Below are 15603 nucleotides of genomic sequence, written 5' to 3'. Positions count from 1 at the left end.
ACTCACTCTCCCACACCAAAGTCACTCACTCTCACACACCAAAGTCACTCACTCTCACACATCAAAGTCACTCACTCTCCCACACCAAAGTCACTCACTCTCCCACACCAAAGTCACTCACTCTCACACACCAAAGTCACTCACTCTCCTACACCAAAGTCACTCACTCTCCCGCACCAAAGTCACTCACTCTCTCGCACCAAAGTCACTCACTCTCTCACACCAAAGTCACTCACTCTCACACACCAAAGTCACTCACTCTCCTACACCAAAGTCACTCACTCTCCCGCACCAAAGTCACTCACTCTCTCGCACCAAAGTCACTCACTCTCCTACACTAGAGTCACTCACTCTCTCACACCAAAGTCACTCACTCTCCTACACCAAAGTCACTCACTCTCCCACACCAAAGTCACTCACTCTCCCACACCAAAGTCACTCACTCTCCCACACCAAAGTCACTACCACAACAAAGTCACTCACTCTCCTACACCAAAGTCACTCACTCTCTCACACCAAAGTCACTCACTCTCCTACACCAAAGTCACTCACTCTCTCACACCAAAGTCACTCACTCTCCCACACCAAAGTCACTCACTCTCCCACACCAAAGTCACTCACTCTCCCACACCAAAGTCACTCACTCTCCCACACCAAAGTCACTACCACAACAAAGTCACTCACTCTCCTACACCAGAGTCACTCACTCTCTCACACCAAAGTCACTCACTCTCCTACACCAAAGTCACTCACTCTCTCACACCAAAGTCACTCACTCTCTCACACCAAAGTCACTCACTCTCCCACACCAAAGTCACTCACTCTCCTACACCAAAGTCACTCACTCTCTCACACCAAAGTCACTCACTCTCTCACACCAAAGTCACTCACTCTCCCACACCAAAGTCACTCTCTCTCTCACACCAAAGTCACTCACTCTCTCACACCAAAGTCACTCACTCTCCCACACCAAAGTCACTCACTCTCTCACACCAAAGTCACTCACTCTCCCACACCAAGGTCACTCACTCTCTCACACCAAAGTCACTCACTCTCTCACACCAAAGTCACTCACTCTCTCACACCAAAGTCACTCACTCTCTCACACCAAAGTCACTCACTCTCTCACACCAAAGTCACTCACTCTCCTACACCAAAGTCACTCACTCTCCCACACCAAAGTCACTCACACGAGGCAGCAGAGGACCAGCAGCTCCTGTGTCCCTGTGAGCTAAAATCACTGATTTTCTCTATGGGCTTTGGTGTGGGAGAGTGAGTGGTTTACAAACTTCAGTTTACTGATGTTAAAGTCTGTCTAACAGTTAAAGATAAAGACATCAAAGTCACCTGAACTCCTTTTCTCTGGTTTATTTTAAACATAAACAGTAAAGCAGAACAAAAGGGAAAATGGAGCCTGATATTATGCTTTTATTTTGAAGAGATGTTATAAATGGGGGGAGTGTGTGCACAGGTGAAGTGAAGGGGCGGAGTCATGGATGTGATGAGTGCACATGCGTTTCCTTCAGACTGTTTGGCTTCCTGTCACGTGACTCGTCACCTGATCGTCGTCACCTGGTCAGTCACTGCTCACTCTTTCACTTCAGCTCCAGGTTTTATCGTCTGTTCTAAAGTCTCACAGTCGCCAGAATAGAACAATATAAAACACAGACATTTGTGCATTTGTAGATTTAGAAAACAGGAGAGAGTGATTTGTAAACCACTCACTCTCCCACACCAAAGCCGATAGAGAAAACCAGTGATTTTAACATCACAGCACACAGGAGTTGTTGATCCACTGCTGCCTCCATCACTAACTTACAATGACTGATTTTAGTGAATTCAGCTTTTAAAATATTTCATTTAGACTTAACTCAGTGACACAAAGTGACCACACGAGGCAGCAGAGGACCAGCAGCTCCTGTGTCCCTGTGATGTTAAAATCACTGGTTTTCTCTGTGGACTTTGGTGTGGCAGAGTGAGTGAGATCAAGACGTGAACATGTTAAAATATCGCCGACCCTTCCGGATTTTATTTGTATTTCATGAGTTTTGTGAAGTTGTTTTTCTGAGCGTCTGACTTTGATGTTTAGCAGCAGGGGGCGCTCACGGCTCGACGAGTTTCACGCGTAAAGACAAAGAGAAAGTAAAAAGAGTGAAGTTGACATTTTGAAAATCTTTATTCCAGAACATTAAGATCCATGAAGTCAGGACAGTTTTTTCTTCATAACTTAACACAAATCATCAGATTCACATCAGACTTTTATTTGGATTTTTATCAAACTTTTCTTCTTTTTAAACCATTAACAGCATTATTATTATTATTATTTTTCTCTGTGGCATTATTCTCTACATCTAATGTCAACATACAGTGTTTAAAAATGTTTGGTAAGTAACTGTTTTTTTTTTTTTTTTACTGAGTTTAACATTAAAATACAAAGGAGATAAAAAAACAAAAAGACATTTTCACTTCTTTTCTCCTTTAAATTTCAACAATATTTCAGTAGCTGCCTTCAGTTGAACTTCAGATTTATTTATTTTTGACTCGTTGGAAAAGAACAAAACTATGACTCAGCAGTTTAAAAAAAAAAAGAAGAAACATTTTCAAATAAAAATAAACAGGATTAGACTAAAACTGCCACGTCTACTACACATGGACGGTTATCGTTCTTTTTTTTTTTTTCATGTTTTTATTTTTTTCAAATGGATATGACACAAAGTCTTGTTTACATCAAGTGCAAGCCCAAAACAAACCTATAAATGACATTTGTAATATAAAACTTGGTAAAAAATACTTATTTAAAACTGTACAATCACCAAGTAGACAGAGTGACGACGTGAGCGGACGTTCATTTGGCTTCGGCGGCTTCGGCCTTTGGCTCCTGCACAAAAAACAACACAAAAACAACTATTCCATTAGAAACGACACATTTTTGTTCATAAAAGTTGATTTTTCCTGTGTTTAATTTTAAGAAATCATTAAAATTAAATAATTTTGACAATATTTTTTTTAACCCAACGACTCATTAATGATAATGAAAATAAAGTAAAGGTAAAAGTGGAGGCAAAGGAATCATGAATGATATCCGTGGCCTGTCTGCAGTACCGTCAAAGCCCAGCAGGGGGCAGCAGCTCACAATCCATGATCTTCTTATTTTTAATATTTCAGGAGAGTTTATGAATTACATTAGGACAAAAAAAAAAAGAGTCAAGAGGGATTTCAGCGGGACGACGCCCCCTGCTGGACAGACTTAATCACAACGATGTTTATTTTTGTCGTAAAAAAAAACCACCAATTATTACAAGGTTTCTGACTCATTCAATGAGCTAATATTAGTGATGATTTTCACCTTTGATTAATCAGATTTTTTTCTATATATGTACATATACATACATATATATGTACATATACATATATATATATGTACATATACATATATATATATGTACATATACATATATATATATATATATATGTTTGTATGTGTATATATGTATATATGTGTATGTATATATACATGTATGTGTGTATATATATATATATACATACATACACACATATATATATATAAAAGAATGAATGTGTGGTGCAGAAACAAACCTCAGCCTTGTTGTTTCCGTTCTCGGCTAGTTTGGCCTTCCTCGCTTTGGGTCCCTTCTACAAACATCAGACGCACAATTAACAACAACAACAAACAAACAAACAAGCACAAAGATGCCGTAGTTTTTAAACGATATATAAAAATATCTATAGCTGCTGGGATTAGTCGACATAAATCGATAAAGTCGAGAATAAAATGTTAACAGACTTTCATGTATCCGTCGGTTAAAGAAGTGCAATACACTACAGGAAGTGCAGGGGGCAGTAGACCCCTAAATTGTCCCAAAACAAACTAAATTTAACAATTTAAATAATGGTCCAACGTCGACCGTCAAAGTTCATCGTTAGCCGCAGCCCTAGTGTTGAGCGTGGGGCATTACACGTCGTTTTTGTTGGCGCTAATAACGTTGCGCCAACCTGTTTGTTATGATTAAATAAATAAATACAAATAAATAATTGTGACAAATTCTCGCTTACGTTTAATTAAAAGCTTTAAATCTGTTCACTCATTAACATTCGGACACACACACACACACACACACACAGGGTCTCACCTTTGCTGGGGCTTTTTTCTTCGTCTCCACAGTTGCAGAGGTGGATTTTTGCTACACAAAAGTAAACAAACGCACATTTTACATTAAAAAGAGGGAAAAAAAGAACGATTTTAGCCAATTAATAAAAGACTCATCTCATCAAACCTACGTCAGTTTAAGTCTACGGCGTCTTTGAGAACGCGTTCACGTCTTTATCTTTAACTGTTAGACAGACTTTAACAACAGGAAACTGACGTTTGTAAACCGCTCACTCTGCCACACCAAAGCCCATAGAGCAGGGGTTCTCAAAGTTGTGATACCTGAGGGCCAATTTAGGAACCCAACATTGGACTGAGGGCCGCCAAAGGGAAAAAACTGAAAGAAATCCCATTTGTAATAACTATGGCGTCCAAAATTGGATACTATTCTGTCGTTAAAAATTTTACAATTTTTTGGGGGAAAAGTTTTTCGTCCAAAATTTGACAAAACCGTTGTACTATACTTTGTCGTCCCAAATTAGAAAAAAAAATTTGGTCCAAAATTTGTCAAAAACGTTCTACAATACTATGTCGTCCCAAATTTTTTCCCAAAAAAAGCGGTCCAAATTTTTTTCCAAAAAGTCATACTATACTATGTCTTTCAAAATTTTGGGGGAAAAAGTTTTTGGTCCCAAATTTGACAAAAGGTTGTACAACATCGTCCCAAATTTGACAATTTTTTTCCCAAAAAAAATTGGTCCAAAATTTGACAAAAACGTCATACTATACTATGTCGTTCAAAAGTTTACAGTTTTTGGGGGAAAAATTTAAATGCCAAAATTTGACAAAAAAGTCATACTATACTGTGTCACTATGTCATCCAAAATTTGAGAGCCAATGCCATAGAGAAAACCAGTGATTTTAGCTCACAGGGACACAGGAGCTGCTGGTCCTCTGCTGCCTCGTGTGGTCACTTTGTGTCACTGAGTTAAGTCTAAATTAAATATTTTAAAAGCCAAATTCACTAAAATCAGTCATTGTAAGTTAGTGATGGAGGCAGCAGTGGATCAACAACTCCTGTGAGCTGTGATGTTAAAATCGCTTGTTTTCTCTATGGACTTTGGTGTGGCAGAGTGAGTGCAAACTCCCGGTAAAAGTCAGTCCAACAGTGAGACAAGTGAAGTTACTCCAGACTTAAACTGTTGTAGGTGTTGTGAGCTCATCACGCTGGCACCAGGGGGCGCTCACAGCATTTATAAAACGCGTTGTGTGGGTTTCTTACCGACGCCAGGCGAGCCGAGTGTCTTCTTTGCTGTGGAGATAAAACATTTGACCTTTAACCTTTACTGACCCAGTGAGAGGGTTATGAATGAATGAATGAATGAGTTTGTGAAGAACTCACCTCCGGAGGCACAGCTGATGTCTGAAAGGACAACAAAGAATAACAATTACAAAAACAGCAAAAATGATTACATTTTTAAATGCGTGCATGCAAACGGGCGGAGCTTTGTGTCTTATTTGTTTATTTCTTTAAATGTCGTCTTTTAGGAAAACGTGTGTAATAAGGTCATTTAAGAGATTCACACTAATCAACTTATAACTGCTGTGGTTTGAAATAATAATTAAAAAAAAAAGAAACTTTAATCTGACGATTATTTGATATTTACTTTTGTTGTTGTAACATTTAATCGCATTAAATTAGCTGCAACAATCAAAACAACTTGTTTTAATTATTATTATTTAAATTTACATTTATAACCGCGATTAATTCAGACATCGACTGAAGTTGTTGCAAAGAAGAAAAAAAAAACACACACACAAACATCCCGCGCATATTTGAATTCAAAGGTGGGCGTTGCCGTGGTCTCGTGACGTCGCTTTGGCGCCCTGACAGCTTTCTTTGTTTTGCATCAGCGCGCGAGGACAGACAGTCAGACAGACAGCTGTTGGAAAAAAACCGACCGAGATTAACGAGTTTGCGCGTGCATCATATGCAGAAACGCACGAGACTCAATTTTTTTTAATTTTTTTTTAAAAATAAAAATGACTCTTGATTTTTGGTTTTAATTCGATTTTTATCTCTGTTTTGATTGTAATATTTGAACAACAACACTGTTATATAATATAATAATAATAACAATAACAGTCGTTACTAACGACATTTAACGGTTGTGTTTAAAAAAAATTTAAATAAAAAATAAATACATTTATTACTAAGGCTGCAAAAATGGTGCGATTCTATAAAGTTTTTTTAATGCGTTAAAAATGCAGTATTTAATAAACATATATATGAAAAAAAAAAATTAAAACAGAATTGTTTTATTAATGTTAACGGTGCGCGAGCTAAAAAAAAAAAAAAAAAAACAGAGCTCCCCTCCCCCTCTTTTCCCTCCATTTTGGACTGTTTTTGTTTTTTTTTTTAACGCTAAAACGCTTCGTTATTCGACTAAATCGCTAAACGGTGACTTTAATGTCGCGCTGCGTGGATTCGTTTGCGCGTAAACTTCGGTTCTTGGTGTCAACGATGTTTTTTTGTTTTTTTTTTCCCTCCATTTAAAAACACGAACGGTGTCACAGCAGCAGCTGTACGTTCACGTAGGACACGACACTTACGCCACTAGCGTACGCTCAAAAAAAAAAACACACACAAAAAAAGAGCTTTTTCACTGTTTAATTGTGTTTTTTTTGTATGTCACGAAAACTGCGTGATATTATTTTTTAAAATGTCTTCGCGAAGAGGACGACGGACGTGTGTCTCTCCTCGGAGTGACCGCCATTACTGACAACGATGACGTCCGCTCTGATGCGGAGGGGAAAATATCGGACGTAAACCCCCGACTTTATTAACGACGACAACAAGCGCCGAACGCCCGTTAAAACACCGAAATCACGAAATAAAAATAGAATAAAATCCTTACCTTGTTTTTGACCATGTTTGTGGCAAAAATGGACCGAAAGGTTTGAGAGTGTGGGGGGAAAAATATACCGCGCAAAAAAAGGCAGAAGGGGAGTGTATTTCCTGGCGCACGACGTGTGCTGTTGTAAAATGGCGAATGTTTAATGCAAACGAGTGTTTTGTAGCTTAAAGCCAAACTGAAACGGAGCAGCGAGACTGGTTCGAACCGGTTCTCTGTTTTGGGCCGCTGTGATTGGACGGCGACGCGTCACGTGTTTCCAGGACCGCCCAATCGTTAAAGAGGCAGCAGAGCGGCGGCCATGTTGGGGAGGGAAGGAAGGAGGGAGGGAAGGAAGGAAGAAAAATACCAGGACGAACAACAACAAAAAAAACATGCGAATACCGAGCACTTTCGCGGGGGGGCGCTGTGTCAATGTTTTTAAAAAAAACACACAGAGTTCAGTTCCCTCCAAAAAAAAACCCACACACACACTCATTATTGTTATTGTATTTAAAGAGGCGCGCGCGCGGACTCCGTACCGTAGGACTCTTTGTAGCGCGCTTTACGTCAACGTCGCCGCCATCTTGGTCCGGGCGAGAACAACCGCGACAAGTGAAAGTAAACGAATAACGAACGTTTAACGTTGAATAATCCTCTACTAACTGATCATTAATAAAACATATTATTGTCAACACGTTTTTTAAAGCTGTGAAATAATGATTATTAATGGGAAAATCAGGCGTTTAACAGCAAACTCTGTTTACGAAGACTGAAACTTTAGAATATTATCAACTAATATTAAAGACATTGTAATGAGCAACTAATCACACCGTACAACAATCATAATTATATTATAGTAATACACGTGTAATATCTTAATAAAGACATAAGGAAGATTAATTGTCGTTGTGCGTCCACACAAACTGATAAACAGAAAGAGGAATCGCAGTGAAACGTGACAATAAAAGGTAACAATGGCTCAGAATATAAAATATTACAATAGCAATGATATTAAATTGCTTATTTTACCCTAACTGTTCAGTGTATTTGCTGAATTTGTTACATTTTTCTCAGTCATGGCTGTTTTTTTTGTTTTAAATCTATTATAAATATGTTTTTGGGCAACGTTTGTCATCTTTCTGTTGCTGCAGTGTGTGTATGTATATATATATGTATAAATATGTATAGGTGTGTGTGTATATATATGTATATGTATATATATATACACATATATATGTATGTATATATGTGTATATATACATGTGTATATATGTTATATACAAGTGAATGTGTATATATATATATGTGTGTATATATATATATCCATATATATGTATGTATATATACGTGTGTATATGTTATATACACATATATATACACATATATACACATGTATGTATGTATATATATATATATATACACATGTATATATATATACACGTGCATATATATGTTTATGTATATAAATGTGTATTTATATATATATGTATATATACATGTGTGTGTATATATATATATACGTATATATATGTGTGTATATACATATATTTATACATGCATATACGTTTATACATACGTACAGTATATACACATGTGTATATAGATATATACATGTATATACACCTGTATATATACATATATACAGGTGCATTAGAATATGGTGGAAAAGTTAATTTATTACAGTAATCTTAACTCAAAGAGTGAAACTTGTGTTTTATATACATTCAGTACACACAGACTGAAGTACTTTTGAGTATTTGGTTCTTTTTCATGTATATATATGTATATGTATGTGTTTAAAGGATAAAACAGTCAAAGCTCACGTCACTCTGTTCACATTCTCTGCGATTCTGTAAATAACCATCGTTTTCTCCATTAAACCACGAGTCGTTTGGTCAGAAAACGTCGGAAAAAAGACGACAAAAGTGAAGTCTTTTATATTCACGTGTTTAAGAAGCTTCAGAAAATAAAACGTCTCATCGATTCTGTGGCGAAGGAGTCGTTCAAATGACGGAAAAACGGTCATTTCCGTAAAACGAGGCGTCGTTACACATTCAAACGACGGTGAAACGTACAAACTGGACCTTTAACGCCTTCCTGAACACGGAGGAAAGTGCTTTTTTTAATTTGTTTTTGACTGCATGAGTGTTTTTAAAAACCACCACAGGTTCGATCACGTGAACTTTGACCTGTCATGATTTTTTTTTACAGTCAACAACATGCATTTGACACACATTTATTTCACGGACTACATCTCCACCAGTAGATTCTGCATATTAGTCTCATTATTTCCTCTTTTAATCATAAATATCATCTCCTCTAAAGCCCCATGGGGGTGAAACTCTTCATATCTGACAAACGTCTGTGTCTCTCTCTCCTCCACAGAAGCCCTTGGTGTCGGCGAGTGAGTGAGTGAGTGACTTTTCCTCTCGCTCCTCTTAACCCTGGACGTCGCCGTCGCCGCTGCACAGATCGCTGAAGTACGAGTCTCTCTTGTGCTTCAGCGCGCCGAGGAACGCCTTCACGCGCTCTTGGCGTCCGGCGGCGTAGCGCTGCAGCGCCTCCTGGCGCCGCTGCTGCGCGTCTGCAGGCCGCTGCTGCAGGTGTTCCGCCGCGCAGACTCGGTCCGCCTCCAGCTGCAGCGCCGCCTGGTGCTCCCCGTGGAGATCTCGGGCTTTCTGTAAGATCATCGTCGTTCATCATTTTTTAAATCCTTTCACTATCGTGGTTGAATTGAAATGATTTTGGAGTTGAATTCACCTGAATGGACTCGTGACTGAGCTGATACTGAAGAACGGCTTCACACAGGTTCCAGAAGGAATACTCAGGCCACAGCACCGACTGGAACACCAGGCAGGAGTGGGACGTCTGACGGACGCAAAAGGGTCACGGTCGGTCAAAGTGTTTATTATATTATAATCTCATTTAAAACATGCAGAGTTTTCTGTTCTAAACACGTTAATAAACCCTTTGTTAATGATCTGATATATACGTTATTACTGAGCTACGTTATAAAAGCCACCAAAGTCACTCACTCTCTCCCACCAAAGTCACTCACTCTCTCACACCAAAGTCACTCACTCTCCCACACCAAAGTCACTCACTCTCCCACACCAAAGTCACTCACTCTCCCACACCAAAGTCACTCTCTCTCCCACACCAAAGTCACTCACTCTCCCACACCAAAGTCACTCTCTCTCCCACACCAAAGTCACTCACTCACTCTCCCACACCAAAGTCACTCACTCTCCCAGACCAAAGTCACTCACTCTGTCACACCAAAGTCACTCACTCTCCCACACCAAAGTCACTCACTCTCTCACACCAAAGTCACTCACTCTCCCACACCAAAGTCACTCACTCTCTCACACCAAAGTCACTCACTCTCCCACACCAAAGTCACTCACTCTCCCACACCAAAGTCACTCACTCTCTCACACCAAAGTCACTCTCTCTCCCACACCAAAGTCACTCACTCTCCCACACCAAAGTCACTCACTCTCCCACACCAAAGTCACTCACTCTCTCACACCAAAGTCACTCACTCTCCCACACCAAAGTCCATAGAGTAAACCAGTGATTTTAACATCACAGCACACAGGAGTTCACAGGAGTTGTTGATCCACTGCTGCCTCCATCACTAACTTACAATGACTGATTTTGTAAAATTCGGCTTTTAAAATATTTAATTTGGACTTAACTCAGTGACACAAAGTGACCACACGAGGCAGCAGAGGACCAGCAGCTCCTGTGTCCCTGTGAGCTAAAATCACTGGTTTACAAACGTCAGTTTCCTGTTGTTAAGGAGCTAAAAATCAGCTTAAAGTGTCATCTTTCCAGTCACACGTCATCATCATCATCATCATCATCATCATCATCATCATCATCGTCGTCCTCTCACCTGCCATAGAAGGAAGTCGCTGAGTCTCACCTCTCCAGACGTGCGGATGAGCAGATCTGGATTAGGAGAGTTGTTGCTGTACAAACACTCACTGAGCAGAGGCTCCGACACGTCGCTGCAGAAAACACACGGCATCGTTAAAAAAACATCACTCACGTTTTCCGCTCATTCTGCGTCCGAGCGGCGTCGCAACGACGGTCGCTTATCGTTTTACCTGGACTTGATCAAACCCTGCTCCACGCCCCACGCCATCTCCCGCACCGCGTTTGTGATCTCATACCTGGACGTGTAGGCGAAGCACACGTTCAGGAAACACCTGCAAAACACACACACACGCGAGAACACAATATCCCCGTCATTCTGGAACCTCCGTTCTCAGCAGCAGGGGGCGCTCACACACAGAATCTGAACGCGAGTTCTCCCGGACGGGGACAAACGTACTTGTTGTGAGACTTGGTTGCGATCACAGCTTTGGCGATCACCTGCTGGAGGTCGTGCGGCAGCAGATTGAGGTCACCAAGAACCCTGATGCACACACCATGTTTCTCTAGATTATCTCTGCAGAAGAAGAAGATGATGATGGTGATGATGATGAAGATTATGGTAAAGATTATGCAGAGAAAGTAGAAGAAGCCTCAACTGTTGAAACTTGCTTTTTCCCCACCACTCACTCTCTCACACCAAAGTCACTCACTCTCTAACACCAAAGTCACTCACTCTCTCACACCAAAGTCACTCACTCTCTAACACCAAAGTCACTCACTCTCTCACACCAAAGTCACTCACTCTCCCACACCACTCTCCCACACCAGTCACTCACTCTCCCACACCAAAGTCACTCACTCTCCCACACCAAAGTCACTCACTCTCCCACACCAAAGTCACTCTCTCCCACACCAAAGTCACTCACTCTCTCACACCAAAGTCACTCACTCTCCCACACCACTCTCCCACACCAAAGTCACTCACTCTCCCACACCAAAGTCACTCACTCTCTCACACCAAAGTCACTCACTCTCCCACACCAAAGTCACTCACTCTCCCACACCAAAGTCACTCACTCTCCCAAACCACTCTCCCACACCAAAGTCACTCTCTCCCACACCAAAGTCACTCACTCTCTCACACCAAAGTCACTCACTCTCCCACACCACTCTCCCACACCAAAGTCATTCACTCTCTCACACCAAAGTCACTCACTCTCCCACACCAAAGTCACTCACGCTCTCACACCAAAGTCACACACTCTCTCACACCAAAGTCACTCACGCTCCCACACCAAAGTCACTCACTCTCCCACACCAAAGTCACTCACTCTCCTACACCAAAGTCACTCACTCACTCTCCCACACCAAAGTCACTCACTCTCCCACACCAAAGTCACTCACTCACTCTCCCACACCAAAGTCACTCACTCTCCCACACCAAAGTCACTCACTCAGTCTCCCACACCAAAGTCACTCACTCTCTCACACCAAAGTCACTCACTCTCCCGCACCAAAGTCACTCACTCTCCCACACCAAAGTCCATAGAGTAAACCAGTGATTTTAACATCACAGCACACAGGAGTTCACAGGAGTTGTTGATCCACTGCTGCCTCCATCACTAACTTACAATGACTGATTTTAGTGAATTCGGCTTTTAAAAATATTTCATTTAGACTTAAATCAGTGACACAAAGTGACCACACGAGGCAGCAGAGGACCAGCATCACTGGTTTTCTCTATCTCTATCTCACAGTGTGATAAAGAGGTGAACGTGTCCTAAACTGACGTAGATTTTATGACGTTAGCTTCTCTCATAAGTGGCTAAAATCAGTTTTGTTCATGCCGTGTTTTCACAGAAGCTGCTCCTCACAACAGAGGATAAAAGAAGAAGAAGAAGAAGAAGAAGAAGCTGTGAATCATGTGACTAAAGGTCAAACTCACCTCTCCTCCAGCAGCCGCTCAAACTTCTGCTTGGCCAGCTCCATCAGGCCGTCCACCTCGTCTTTGGTGCGCTTGAAGTTCTCGATGCTGAAGGCGTACACCGTCACCTCAGGGATGCTGAGATGTTTACACCAGCGTAACGTCTGAGGACGGAGACACAAACACACTGACTGAGCGCTCGCTTTCTCAAACACAAAGACCGCGTGTTTGTTTGTTTGTTTGTTTGTTTGTTTGTTTGTTTTTGAAGACGCCTGCCTGACCTCGGCCAGCTTGTTGAATCCCTGCATGTGACCTTCCTGTCGCTCCATGTTGTTCCTCCGTGCAAAGCGACGGTTGCCGTCCATGATGAAGGCCACGTGTTTGGGCATGGGTCCAGCCTGGATGACGGAGCACAGATCAGAAAATATGTCAGAGCAAACGCTCTTAAAATCACTGATTTTCTCTGTGGACTTTGGTGTGAGGAGAGTGAGTGGTTTACAAACTACAGTTTTACGCATGGAAAAACTGATTTTGCGTCGTTTTTTTAAGAATTTATCAAATAAAATCAACATCGCTTTAAGTCAACGACGTCTTTAGAACATGTTCACGTCTTTATCTTCACTGTTAAACTGAAGTTTGTAAACCACTCACTCTCCCACACCAAAGTCCATAGAGAAAACCACAGCTGCCTCCATCACTAACTTACAATGACTGATTTGAGTGAATTCGGCTTTTTCAAATCTTAATTTAGATTTATTTAAATGACGCAAAGTGACCACACGAGGCAGCAGAGGACCAGCAGCTCCTGTGTCCCTGTGAGTTAAAATCACTGGTTTTCTCTATGGACTTTGGTGTGGGAGAGTGAGTGGTTTTACAAACTTCAGATTCCTGTTGTTTACGATATCGTCTACTTGAACTGCGCTGCTCCTAACTTCTTCTTCTGTTTTCGATGCCTCCATCTAACAGCGTCACAGCTCCACTTACAGGCCTGGCGTATGTACTACAGCGTTTTGAGAAGTCACGCCATCTTTATTTTTTTTTTGAAACAGCCTTTTGAGTTTTTGTCTCAACGTTTAAAAACATGGAAACTTACGTCCAAGCGTTTTTATCCGTTCTAGCGTTGGCCGTCGGAATTTTTTTTCCCGATAGCACAAACCGTCGTGTAGCTAAGCTAACGCAGAGTGTGCTTGTAGGAGCGTTAAAGGGTTAAAATCGAAACTGTGCCTTTAAGTGGTGGCCCCCCTCATGTAAACAAATGAGGGGGGTCACATGTGGCCTGCGCCCCAAGAGTTTGACACCCCTGTTATAATAATAATAATAATAAAAACTCACCTTTAAGACATTGGCTGAAATCTTCTCGATGAGGTTTAATTCACCTTCTTTTATCCACGACATTTTCACGCTCTGTGGGAAAAAAACCAAAACAATAATAATCACGATTTTATTATTATTATTTAAATTTAAATTTAAAAAATTTTAAATCGAGGAAAATAAGCGGAACATCGTCTAACCGTGTCATTAAAATAATAATCACGATAATGAGACGAGCAGCAGCCAGTGACAGATCGAACCCTCCGCTCATTCACAGAAACACATGTTAACGAAATAAACCGCTTTAAAAACCTAACCCGGGTCAAACGGAGCAGCGCGCGTGACGCTGACGCACGCGACCTGTCCTTCCTCGCGACTACTGTCCACGCGCTTTGAGTCTTTTATCGTTTTTTTAATCCCACGAACCTTCCAACTCCACAGCTTTGACGATGACGACGTCTTCCGCACCGAGCGTCACGTGACGTCCCCCCCCCCCCGCACGATGACGACTTCCTGTCAGTGAGAGACACCTCTGGATTCTGCCGGCTGCTGCGCCCTCGTGGGCGACGGAGGTACTGCAGCTGGGAAGCCATTTAACACAAATGAAAATATATGTACTTATGTATATGTACATGTATATATGTGTATATATGTGTATATATGTGTATATATGTATATATATGTGTATATATATGTATATATATGTATGTATATATATGTATGTATATATATATATATGTATATATATGTGTATATATATATGTATATATATGTGTATAGTTGTTGATCCACTGCTGCCTCCATCACTAACTTACAATGACTGATTTTAGTGAATTCAGCTTTTAAAATATTTAATTTAGACTTAACTCAGTGACACAAAGTGACCACAGGAGGCAGCAGAGGACCAGCAGCTCCTGTGTCCCTGTGAGCTAAAATCACTGGTTTTCTCTATGGACTTTGGTGTGGGAGAGTGATCAGTACATGCAGTGTGTTGAGGTACTATTACTACTACTATAGGTACTATCGTGTATTTATTTATCATTCTTAAAATGTTATATTTTATCAAATGGAGGGGGGAATGGGCAAAATATATTTAACTATGCATATATGTATATGTATATATATGTATATATGTATGATGTATATGTATATATATATATATATATGTGTGTATATATATATGTGTGTGTATATATATATATATATATATGTGTGTATGTATATGTATATATATATGTTTGTATATATATATGTGTGTATATATATATATGTGTGTATATATATATACATACATGTATATATAAATATTTATTAAATTAGTGTATTTATATGTGTAATTAATTCATAAAAGTTGTATTAATGAGTATCTAAAAAGTAATACATAATTAAAATAACACATTCATTACTATTACTACAACTAAAGGTACTATTGTGTATTTATTTATTATTCTTAAAGTGTTATATTTTATCAAATGGAG

The 15603-nt window shown here is 40.2% G+C and overlaps 1 protein-coding gene and 1 long non-coding RNA gene across 3 annotated transcripts; both read right to left on the bottom strand.

Moving 5' to 3' along the window:
• Nucleotides 1–2363: 2363 nt before the first annotated feature.
• On the bottom strand, nucleotides 2364–7238 carry LOC310939615. The gene is made up of 6 exons (XR_014593049.1): nucleotides 7027–7238; nucleotides 5511–5531; nucleotides 5391–5420; nucleotides 4152–4202; nucleotides 3598–3654; nucleotides 2364–2878 (listed from the first exon to the last, which is right to left on the bottom strand). It is a non-coding gene; the product is annotated as an uncharacterized lncRNA (long non-coding RNA).
• Nucleotides 7239–8783: 1545 nt separating this feature from the next.
• Nucleotides 8784–14618, bottom strand: dhdds (dehydrodolichyl diphosphate synthase). Of its 2 annotated transcripts, none has more exons than XM_083910705.1 (9): nucleotides 14552–14618; nucleotides 14147–14218; nucleotides 13096–13212; nucleotides 12836–12978; nucleotides 11348–11464; nucleotides 11121–11222; nucleotides 10907–11021; nucleotides 9766–9873; nucleotides 8784–9683 (listed from the first exon to the last, which is right to left on the bottom strand). In XM_083910705.1, exons 2-9 carry the CDS (start codon nucleotides 14207–14209, stop codon nucleotides 9444–9446), a joined length of 1005 nt encoding a protein of 334 aa, XP_083766831.1. In that variant the 5' UTR covers nucleotides 14210–14218; nucleotides 14552–14618; the 3' UTR covers nucleotides 8784–9443. The 2 variants fall into 2 exon arrangements, with proteins under 2 accessions (XP_083766831.1, XP_083766832.1); XM_083910706.1 differs by lacking the exon at nucleotides 14552–14618 and adding an exon at nucleotides 14326–14515.
• Nucleotides 14619–15603: the final 985 nt, after the last annotated feature.

Source organism: Microchirus variegatus, assembly GCF_963457635.1.
Source record: "Microchirus variegatus genome assembly, chromosome: 2".
NCBI lineage: Eukaryota > Metazoa > Chordata > Actinopteri > Pleuronectiformes > Soleidae > Microchirus > Microchirus variegatus.
The sequence above is the reverse complement of the archived record's forward strand: the minus strand, read 5'-3'. Positions and strand labels throughout refer to the sequence as shown.